Source organism: Macrotis lagotis, chromosome 2, assembly GCF_037893015.1.
Source record: "Macrotis lagotis isolate mMagLag1 chromosome 2, bilby.v1.9.chrom.fasta, whole genome shotgun sequence".
Lineage (NCBI taxonomy): Eukaryota > Metazoa > Chordata > Mammalia > Peramelemorphia > Peramelidae > Macrotis > Macrotis lagotis.
The window spans coordinates 273,202,986-273,215,104 of NC_133659.1; the positions used below are offsets into that span (position 1 = coordinate 273,202,986).

The 12,119-nt window shown below is 34.3% G+C and overlaps 1 protein-coding gene across 3 annotated transcripts in view; it reads left to right on the forward strand.

The window, feature by feature from the left end:
- The window catches only part of GLIPR1 (GLI pathogenesis related 1), a 54,068-nt gene that overhangs the window by 16,840 nt on the left and 25,109 nt on the right, over positions 1-12,119 (forward strand). Inside the window, exons 1-2 of one of the 3 annotated variants that reach the window (XM_074226180.1) lie at positions 5,257-5,322; positions 7,796-8,047. In XM_074226180.1, the coding sequence (XP_074082281.1) occupies positions 7,868-8,047 (180 nt within the window). In that variant the 5' untranslated portion in view covers positions 5,257-5,322; positions 7,796-7,867. Of the gene's footprint in view, positions 1-5,256; positions 5,323-7,656; positions 8,048-12,119 lie in introns of those variants that run through there. The other 2 variants (XM_074226179.1, XM_074226178.1) reach the window with 2 other exon arrangements.

A 12,119-nucleotide genomic window follows, 5' to 3' on the forward strand; every position in this document is an offset into this window, starting at 1 on the left:
GGTTTTAACCAGCATATGCACACACACAAGATTTATTTAGTGTAAATGAGAAGTAATATCAGAGAGAAGGACAGAAGTGGGAAAGGCCTCTTATGAAGGGTGAGAGTTGATCTGAGACATGAAAGTCAGGAAATGAAGATGAAGAGTCAGCCTGAGGCTGACCAGACAGACACTAGTTACTAACCTCTGATTATTCTGTAAATGTCCCAAATTTTCCCCTCCTAGACTTCTAGGCTTTCTCTATGGACTTTTGGTAGTTAGGGAAACTCCTTTTCTTCAAGCCTAAATGAGAAAGAATCAGTTTTGGTTTGGGATCTTCAAATTGGAGAGTTTAATTTTCCAGACACCTCATAGTTATCTTATCATTGAGAGAGAGACCACTTTGATTTGCAACCAGATAAATGGATAAGTGTCAGCTATAATGTTGAATGGTGGTCTCATCTAGTTATAGCCATGCAAGCAAAGGATCCTGTCATAATTGCCAAAATTGTTAAAAAAAAGAAAAATCCAGATTTGGGACTCAACTTGTTCAATTAAAGGCAGACTCAGGAAATAAGACAAAAGGAGGTTATTGGCAGTCACAGGTATCAGGCATTTGGGGTGAGATTAGCGCCGCTTGTCTTATTTTCTGAGTTTGCCTTTAATTGGCCAGAGTGAAGCCTGGACCAGGATTTTCTTTTAATAGGTCATTAGGTTTGGAAATTAAGAGATCAATGTAAAAAAAATGGAAAAAAAAAAAACTGAAACAAGTACCTTGTTACCTTTGAAGAGAATCATGTCAATTGAAGGTCAGAAGGCAGATTGCAAAGAATTAGGATGGAAGTGAAAGGAGAAGATATAGGATAGATATAAGATAGGAGCTCATCCAAAAATGAAGAGAGATATTAGATGACAGTTAACAGAGATGTCAGATTCAGTGATGGATTTTTAAGGATTGAAGAGACATGGGAATGCTTAGAGACACCTGTGAAGTAACCAGTAGATTGATAGAGATTGTTTAGAAAGTGAGGATAAAAAAATGGATACCTTACTGGATCACAAATGCATAGGGAGGGTGTGGTGCTGTATCAACAAAAAGAAGAGGCAAATCTTCATCTAAGACAGAGTTAAAGAAGAAAGAGTAAGGATAGGGGGAACATTATATTCATGAAAGATATTTTCCCTTCCCCTCTTCCTTTCCTCTTTGAGTTATTGAAGGAAATAAAATATACTTGCCTAAGTAGGATTATTAACTGAAAGAAGTTAGTTCTGCAACCAGAAAGAAGAATCCTGGAGAGAGACCTCTTATGTTAATTAGGGAAGGTACAGAAAAATGAGATTTTTCTGCACTTTGCCTGAAAAACTAGTGGGAGGAGAGGTCAGTTCTCAAAACTATAGGACAAAGAGTTCTAAGAGAACTAAAGAAAGAGAATAAAAACAGTATGATGCCTCATCCCTTTCACTCATTAGGAGCAAGCCAAGAGAGATTAAGACAGGGACTCTCTTTCACATGACCTGTCACAGTTTTAACTGAGTCAAGGTTTGTATACATCTCTGGAATTTTGGTTTTGCTTTCATCCTTTTATTGAAAGTTTCCTATGCACTATTGTTGAATTCATAAGTGCAAATGGGAAGCATGTCTCACCATACCTGAAGGTATTTTACATATACATTTTTCTAGGTTTTCTGGGAAAAGGCTATGAGTCGAGTGAGAAAAATGATCAAAAATGCACTAATACAAAAATATACTCTGCATCATGAGAAAGCCTTTAATATAAAACTTAGCACTTGTATATGTCATATATCCAACTAGTTTATAAGGTCCCTGAGGGCTAGGACCATGAATAATATTTTCATAAAAAATTTCCCTCAAATAATTGGCATAATATCTGACATATAGAAGGAGGTCAATAAAATTTACTGATTCAATTTAATTGATTTGATCTGATCATTCTAAAGCCAATAAAGCAGGAAATAGACTGGTGGAAATTTTGTCAAATGGAAAAATGAAATTATATTATGAATATATATTGATATGTTAACTAAATAATCAGATACTTTATCATATTTGTACACTGCATAGAAGCTTAAAATTAGAATTGAGAATCAGACATTTCATTAAAAGGAGTGTCCTATCAGTTATGCCAGAAGTTCTACAAATGTGAATGTCCTCTTCAGGATGTTGACACACCCAGTAACCTTTGATTCAAGGGGATTAGCTGTTAGAGATATGTGTGTGTGTGTGTGTGTGTGTGTGTGTGTGTGTGTGTGTGTGTGTGTGTGTGTGTACACATGTATAAATGTATATATGAGAGTTGATTGATGTTTGATTATGTATATAGGCATATATATGCCTATATACATATCTATCTATCTATGACATAAATACTTGTTGGAATTAGAGTGTAAACCAGTCACTTCAAAATAGATGCAGTGCAGGTGGATAGAATCAAAAAGAAAAGTAAAGGAGTATTTTAAAGACATTTGATGAATCTCTTTTCCTGTAGGGGAAGTAGGGTAAGGGGGATACATTTCCTTTTTAAATTCAATGACTGATATTGAAAATGAAGCATTTTGTTTGGCTTACTTAGCCTTATTTGTTATAAAAGAGACTCTTTACTCTTGGCAGCAAGGGAGATGAACTAGTGGATAGTAAAGGACATAGCAAAAGAGCATTAATAAAACATTTTTTAATGTACTAAAGAGAAAAAATAAAGAAAAGGTGCAAATAGGCCAATTTTGTTACTTTATTAAACTTTATATTTTTTCTTTTTTAAAATAAACATATGAAAGAATTATCTGTATATTACAGAAATTTAAAACACAAGTTATTTTGTACATGATTCTCTTTCCCATTCTTTGCATTTTAAAATGATTGTATTTATCGATAACTGTTAAATTAAATTCATAATTAAAATAATTTTTAAAAATTAAGCTGTATTCAAAGGTGGTTAAAAATGAATAAAAATGTATACCAGTTCAGTTAAATAAACTTCTATTTTGTAAAAATAAGATTATTTTATAAATGGGGGACTTTAGTAGGTCTCCTAGTTAAAAGAATCATAATTCCCTCTTCAGCCCCCAATAACTAGTCCTATACTCACTGAACTCACCATGTATATATTTGTATCTATTTTTACGTGTATATGTTTTCCTTAATAGAATATAGCTCCACAAGGGCAAGAACTATTTCATTTTGAATTTGTATCTCCAGTGACCAGTATATTGTCTCAGACATAGTAGGTATTAAATATATGTTTATTTTCTTTTTAAATGATTGATCGATTTTGTGTATGATTGTGTGAGGTGGGGGGTGGGGGGGGTGGGAATCAGGGAAAACTTTACTTCAAAGCAGCACCAAAATTGAGATTTCAATAGGAGAGAAGGGAAGGGTTATGAACAAAGTCATACAAGAGAACAAAATTGGAATGTAAGATGGCCAGTAATCCAATTTGATTGAAAAATAGAGTATGTGAAAGGTATCCATGAGAAAGTTGACTGGAAAGTTAGATTGGAACAAGATTATGATGGGTTTTCAATGCCAATAAAAAGGGCTTGGGGGGGGGGGCATCTCCAGTTGTCCAGATCACTATCCTTCCACTAGACTCAGATGACTGGAGGAGAGAGTGAGGTTGGTGACTGTACAGTCCTCCCTCCCATAAATCCAGTTCACATGCAAGTCATGGTTTTCAAGAAGGAAGGATAAACAACAGAAAGACCTGATAGGCATCTGAAGTTCCTTGAGCAGAGAAGTGTGAGCCGTCAATATTATCCTTTTGGAAGACTATTCTACCAGAGATATAGACTGGATAGATTAGGGATAGGAAATCCTGGAGATGAGAAGACCAGTTTGTAGTGGACCCAGGCACACACTTTTGTCATTTTCTCCAGTTGTGTTCAACAATTCAAAATGGTATGTGAATATGAGCATGGGCAGAGCATTCTAGAAAGCAAATCAAAAAAGTCATTGACCAAAGCAGTGTGGGTAAGGGCTGAGATAGAAAGAAAGTCAAAAAGATAGTCCCTATTTAGAGTTCACACTCTAATGGGGGAGACAACATGCAAACAACAATTTAACAGTAAGATTTATACAGGACAAATTGAAGTTAAATCAACAGAAGGAAAGCACAATCATTAAGGGGAGAGTAGGAAAAGCAAAAGAGAAAATTCCAAGTATGGGGAATAACTAATAAAATGTACAAGATCAGAAGATGGAAAATTTGGTGCAAACTACTGAAGTTTATTGAATAGAAGATAATGAGAATGCCAAATCTACATTTTAGGAAGATTAATTTGGACATGAATAGAGGATAGATGAAATAAGGAAAGAATTGAGGCAGAGATCATCCGCTCAAGGCAATTGCAATGGTCCATTTGTGAGGAGATGAAGGTACACCAGAGTGATGGCAATGTCAGGAGCAAACAAGACAAGTTATCCAAAGTAAGTGTGGCAAGGCTCTAGCAGTGACTGTATTCATTTCAATTTATTCACTAATGAGTTGGGAAAGCAAGATTAGAACTGCAGTAGTGGGAATTGAGTGAACCACACTGATGCCATTTTGTGACTCAATACTGGACCTAGCTTAGTTCCCTTTCTCTTCAGTTATAGGTCTACTTCATTTTCTCTATTGTGAGAAAATTTTATTCAGTTGTTGGAACTGGAAGAGGATTTTGCTGCATTGTTTAAACCTAGCCTTTCATGACTGGGAAACTGGACCACTTCTACCTATTTCTGAGAGACCTTTAACTAAGGACCTAGGTTATGCTGACCAAAAACCTTGTCAGACCAAAAGATGGATGCAAGTTTTCTCACAATTATACATCTCAAGCAATCCATATATCTTATCTGAAAACTGATCAATCAGTTATTATTTCCATGTTCCTTTGATTGAATGTAGTCACTTGGGGGAAGCAGAGTGAGACACTTCCTTCAAGATTACAGGGAATTACCCCTGTTCATTCTCCCTCTCCCAAGTTGGAAAATCCATACTCTTTCCTCCATCAAGTAATAAGATTACCTAATCTTGTATACTGTTTAATTGTTTTCTTTGAATTGATTGGTTTTCTTCAATGAATTATTTTTAATGCACAAAAGTCTGACTCTATATTTGGGGTTCAGTGCTAAAGCAGAGGGGTTTAAAATAAGTTTGTTAAACAATATTAAAGTATGCATTACTTATGTGACATTTAAAATATTCTAGAGACATAGTGTCTAGGTAATTTAATCATTTTATTAATAAGACCAGCTTGTTATTAATAAAAGGATGCTCATTTTGCTATCTCTCTTAGACTAAAGACCATCACAGAGTGGCAGACTCACAAATTTATATGCCCTTAAAAAGAGTAAGTAGTCAATGAAAACCTGAGAATGATTCTTCAACAGGGAAATTATCTCTATTTAGACCACTTGTAGCTTTGGGCTATCTAGACAAAAGGATCTGTCTCTACCCAAGCTTGAGTAGAACACAATGGACTTGCCCACCTTGGATTAAATTCCTTGTTGGACAACTAGATGGTACAGTGGGTAGAGGGCTGACCCTGAGGTCAGGAGGACATGAGTTCAAATCTGTCCTTAGACAAGTACTAGCTGCGTGACCTTGGTCAAGTCAATTAACCTGACTGCCTGGCTTTCAGGGCTATCTCCAGTCATCCTGATTCATATTTGGCCACTGAACCCAGATGGCTCTGGGGGAGAAAGTGATACTGGTGACTTAGCACAGCAACCCCTCACTCAAATCCAGTTTACAAGGTTGTCATGACATCATCTCCCTGATGGTCATGGTCTTCTTCAAAAATGAAGTACAAAAAACAAATTCCTTGTAAGGTTGGGTGTGGTCTGACCAAGATCTGGGGAATTAATGCAAACTCATTATCAGTAATGTCCTTCAAAAAAACTGAACTTCTTAAAATGAGGAATTTTGAAGTCTGAAATGAATTCTCTGAATGAAGAACTCTGAAATCAGGAACTCTGAAATGGTTATCAATAGTCACTTCTTTCACAAAATAAATTGATATGCTTGGAAGTTCAAATTTTTTGTTTCCTCAGTAATTTCTTCTTTCCTTCCCAACAATAGGAAAGGGAGAAGAGTGTAACTAGTAAATAGTTTTAGGTTTTTTTAAAAGCAGAAGGAAAGATGGAATAATGAAAGATTATAATCAGATAAAAGAATTTCAGAATTTATGAGCATGGAATTGAAACACTTGTGAGTTACAACAAAATCAAGATTATGTCTGGTCATGGGGAAAAGTAAATTAAGGAACTAAGTTAGAATGGTAATAAGTATTTTGAAATTCCCTATTATGACTATGAGTTGAATAGGAAAGACTATGAGTAAAGCACATTGAGGAAAGAAGGCTGAATATTGAAAGTTATTTATATAACTTTGTGAGGGGCAAAGTGCTAACTTTTCAGAAACATAGTGCTAAATTAATCTAAGCCATAGGCCTCAGTTTCTATTTCTCAAGATTCAGGTGAGTGTGGGAACCAGGATCTCCAGCTAGAAAAATCATGCCACCCTAACCTTTTAAGTTGTAAAGAAAGACTAACTTTTCTTTTTAGGTACACTCCCCTTCTCTTCGGACCATCAAGTTTGACTAATTGTTGTAAAGGTCAGCAGAAAGAGGAGGGGGAATGGGTTGTGGTTTTCATAATTTTTTAACCCTGCTTCAGCTTCTGTAATTTGGTTTTTTCGTGCTCTCTCATAGTTAGGAACTGTCCCGTTTCTTGCAAGAACTGAATTAATTTTAACTCTTTGCTGCCACTTTGAGAGGACTCCGAGTAGTCATTTTGGGTTAGGATTTCAATTCCCCTCACAACCTCTACAGAATCTTGTTTTGGTAATAAATATGATTTGAATATCCTTCAAAAAAGAAGAAGTTGCTAGGGCATTGATAGAAGGAGAGCCTGGAAGTGGCAACAGAGTTAAAAAACTGTAAACAAAGTTTTGACCTAGGATCATGGATTCACTTTATCTGTAAATTTGCAAATCTGTAAATTGCAGATTTACCTTAGAAGTCATCTAGTTCAACCCTCTCATTTTACAGATGAGGAAATGATGCCTCAAAATCTCTAATCTTGTGATTCTAATTAAATTAAGCTGCTAATCAGGCAGAGCATGACTCAAAAGAGGTTTCTTTAAAAGGAACTACTGAAAATAAAGCATTGGAATGGTTCTTTATAACCAATGATTTGAGAAAACTTGTTTCCCCTTTTCCTTCAGTCCTCATTTCAAATTTCAGTTTCTTAAAGAATATTACTTAAAGGATAATGAAATTCAATGTACTCTTTTCAGTGTTGGTCAGACCCCATCTAATTTTTTTAAGAAATGTAATCTCATTGTGTTCTATTCAGGTTTGAGTAGGGATAAATTCTTTGGATTAGACTTACATAGGCAGGGGGTAATTTGATATAATCAAAGTTCATTTGAATAAGTCCCTCATTGTAATTAGTCATTCTCTCTCATTTCTTGTCAACCAAACAATTGATTTCACCCTTTGGAACACCCACTTTTCCAAACTCATGTAAGCATTCAAGAAGGTCACTGATCTCTTTCATTATCCTTTAGATTCTAAGCGCTATGACATTGGGACCAACTTTTTCCCATATGTCCATATCTTATAATGCAAGTATTATTTATAAAATAACTAATCACTCAGAAGTTAGACCTCTTATTTTTAAACATCAGTGTTAAAAATAAAAAAAAATCCTACTTCCTGTTGCGTGAGTTGAATAACCTCAGACAACACTAACCAATTTCCTAAGACTTGCTTCTTCTTGCTAAGACTGTTCTTTCTGTTGTCTCACAATTGAAAACAGGACACACCCTGCAGATGTCAACAAAGTTCCGAAAACCCATTTTTCTCAAGCTTCCTTCGATATAGGAGTTGAATGGACATGAATTCGTGGTTTGGAGTAATGTTATTTTCGGTTTTTTCCATCTGCAATTGGGCACAGAAAATGAATACTCTGCCCAACATTGAAAATGAAGATTTCATCAAAAAGTGTGTTGACATTCATAATAAATTTCGTTCACAAGTGGTCCCCAGAGCCAGTAACATGCTGCATATGGTAAGGAGTCATTCATAATGTTCATTACAGTATGTTCAAAAGAAAGGAGGGTTCCTCGTTTTGTAGCAACTAGATTTTGTTAAGTCATTATCACTACTATGGAGGGTAATTTTGTAAAACTGAACTTCTTAGATGGGGGTAGGAGAGGAGGGAAGTTACCATTTATATAATGTTTTAAAGTTTTCAAAATACTTTTCTTAGCTATTAACAGGAATTATTAATGATTCCATCTGATAAACTAAGAATCATAGAAGTTAAGTGACTTGCCCAGAGTCATTTAGTGGGCATGTATCACCTCAAATCTTCTTGTAGCTACCTGATAAACATTTCTGCAACAATTAGGAATGATGCTGACATCAAGGCTCCAAGCTTGGTTCATTACTCTTGAAATTTTCCTTCTCTTGTACATTGTTATTGTTCACGGGGTTTTAAAAAATTTTAATAACATTTTGATTGCAAGTTTTTCCACTGTAATTGAGTTGATACTTTGCACTATTTATCCTTTAGATTCTAAGCACTATGGCATTAGGACCAACTTTTTCCCATATGTCCAAAGCAAACTCATTTGCAATCTTTTTTTTCTAAAATGAAATTTCATTGGTAAAAATATACAACATATCATCCCCAATGTTTTCTCACCCTTCCCTAGACATCCCTTAAAACACACACACACACACACACACACACACACACACACACACACAATTCAGTAAAACTGATCAACACATAAAAAAATCTTGTTATATACAGTGTTCCATATCCATAGACTGCAAACTCTGCAAAGAAAAGTGGGATGTACATATATCTTTATGACCCTGCTTATTCTTTAATAATTCATTGACATTCATATTCAATTCTTTTTCTAGTTTTATTGTTGTAGATGTTGCTTTTTTGGTTCTACCAACTTTATATTTTTTGAACATTTGTTAGGGTATAGTTTATGATCTTATACATTTCTACTAGTTTTCTATATGACTTTGATATCAGATGCTTATCATAGATGTTTGATGAAGACTAATAATGTATGTTTATGTAATCCTTGGCTCAAAGGACCATTTGCATAGAACTTTCTCCTCATTATTGGAGATTGATTACTCAGTGAAACTATGTTATGGACAGGCTTAATTAGTAAGAGATGGAGAGAAGAAGGATTCATGCTCTTCTGGTTTCCAGTATCAATAGAGAAGATCCACCATTTCAACTTTTTCTCAGGACTTCATAGAACAAATGACTCTGGGAAGTTGACATGTAGAGGAGCTGGCAGTCTCTATCATGTTTACTAAACTAGATACTCTTTGGGTGAGATCTCTCCTTTAGAATGAGAAATGGGATTCTTTCTCTTGGTTGAGCTGGGTTTTTTCACTCCCACAGGAAGATTCACTGAATTTGTAATACTAGTCATATAGGCTTGTGTATATACTTGTTCTGATTTCTGCCTGCTATCAACTTAGATAAATGGGTTTATTTGCTCTTTGCTATATGTTTTCGTTGTGGAATTGGTATCTGGAGGAAGAAAATCAAGTCTTGGATATGCAGCTTGGACATGCATTTATTATTTTTTCTTTCTCTTCTTATTTTATTTTTTCCCAGTTACATACAAAGGTAGTTTTCAACATTCATACACTTGCATATTTTATAAGTTCCACATTTTTCTACCACCCTCCCTACCCTCCCCCACTTTCCATTTTGGTGAACAATCTGGTAAAAATTGTAAATTGTACATGCCTAATCGTGCTTAACATTTCCATATTAGTCATGTTATGGAAGAAGAATTAAAACTAAAGGGAAAAACTGTGAGTAAAAAAGAAAAAACATAAAAGTTTTTAAAAGTGAACAGTGCTTTGCTCTGAGTTCAGACTCCATAGTTTTTTTCATTTGCATGTGGATGGCATTTTCCATTATACATGTCTCAGAATTGTTCTTGATCACTGAACAGCTAAGAGAAGCTGCAGCCAACATAGTTGACTATCTCACACTGTTGTTAATATGTACAATATTCTCCTGGTTCTGCTCACTTCACTCTGCATCAGTTCAAGCATCTTTCCATGCTTCTCTAAAGTTTGGCCACTCACAGAAAAATCCCTACTATCACTTGTTCAGCCATTCTCCAATTGAGGGCATCATCTTAATTTCCAATTCTTTGCAACAACAAAAAGAGTTGCTATAAATATTTTTTGTACATGTGGGAATTTTCTCTTTTTTTTTCAGATGATCTCTTTGGAATAAAGACCTATTAGTGGTATTATTGGACAAAACAAATTGCTCTCCAAAATGGTTGGATCAGTTCACAACTCCATCAACAATGCATTAGTATCCCAATTTTCCCACATCCTCTCCAACATTGATCATTTTCCTTTTGTTCAAATCATTTGGCCATTTATCAATTGAAGAAAAGACTTGTAATCCTAAATAAATTTCATTCAGCTCTCTCTATATTTTAGAAATGAATCCTTTATCAGAAATCCTAGCTGTAAAAATTGTTTCCAGCTTTCTGCATTTCTTCTAATCTTGGCTGCTTTGGGTTTTTTTTTTCTTTGCTAAACCTTTTAATTTAATATAGGTGAAATCATCCATCTTGCAATTTGTAACATAGAACTTCTTCCTTCTCCATAGATCCAAAAGATAAAATATTTCTTGCTCTCTTAATTGCTCTGTGGTATCACTCTTTAGGTCTAAATCCTGTACCCACTTTGACCTAGTTTGGTATATGGTGTGAGATGTGGGTCTATACTTAGTTTCTGCCATTCTGTCTTCTATTTTTTTTCCAGCAGTTTTTCTTGAATCAAAGTGAGTTCTTTTTTTCTTTCTTTTTTTTCTTTAGGTTTTTTATTTTTATTTTTTTAGGTTTTTGCAAGGCAAACAGGGTTAAGTGGCTTGCCCAAGGCCACACAGCTAGGTAATTATTAAGTGTCTGAGACCAGATTTGAACCCAGGTACTCCTGACTCCAAGGCTGGTGTTTTATCCACTACGCCACCTAGCCGCCCATGCCACCTAGCCGCCCGAATAGTGAGTTCTTAGTGAAGAAAGTATCTTTGGGTTTATCAAACAGTAGATTACAATAGTCATTTACTACTATTTTTTTGTATCTACCCCATCTAGTGATCTACTTCTCTTATTTCTTAGCTAGTATTAGTTTGATGACTGTTACTTTATACTATAAATCTGGTGCAGCTATTAGATCACCTTCCTTTTCATTTTTTTCATTAATTCGTTGATATTTTTGATTTTTTTGTCCTCAAAATGATTTTGGTTACTATTTTTTTCTAGTTTTATAAAATAGTTTTTTTGATAGTTTGATTGATATGGTACTGAATAAGTAATGTAATTTGGGTAAGATCAACATTTTTATTATATTAGCTCTGCCTAATCATGAGTATCTGACATTTTCCCAGTTGTTTAGATTTGACTTTATTTTGGTGAAAAGTATTCTGTAATTGTTTTCATATATTTTCTAGATTTGTCTTGGGAGTATTTTTATCTGTGCAAAACCTTTTAAATTATTTATTTTTTATTATATTTTAAATTTTTTTTAATTTTACTAAATTTTTAAAATAATTCTAATTGTTAATTTAATTAATTAAAAATGGCCACAGTTTTTTCACAAAATGTGTGTGTGTGTGTATGCATGCATACTGATGATTTATGTGAGTTTATTTTATATCCCTCTACTTTGTTAAAGTAGTTAGTTGTTTCAAATAGTTTTTTAGTTGACTTTTTGGGTGTTGTCTTAGTATACCATCATATCATCTGCAGATGGTGAAAGTTTTGCTTCTTCATTGCCTGTTCTAATTTCTTCAATTTATTTTTCTATTCTTATTACTAAAGCTAACATTTCTAATTCAATATTCAATAATAGAGATGATAAGGCATCCTAATTTATCACTGATTTTATTAGAAATGCTGATAGTTTATCTCCATTACATATAATGCTTGTTGATGATTTTAGATAGATACTGCTTATTAGTTTAAGGAAAACTCCATTTATTCCCATGCTCTCTAGTGTTTTCAATAGGAATGAGTGCTGTATTTTGTCAAAGGCTTTTTCAGCATCTATTGAGATAATCATATGAT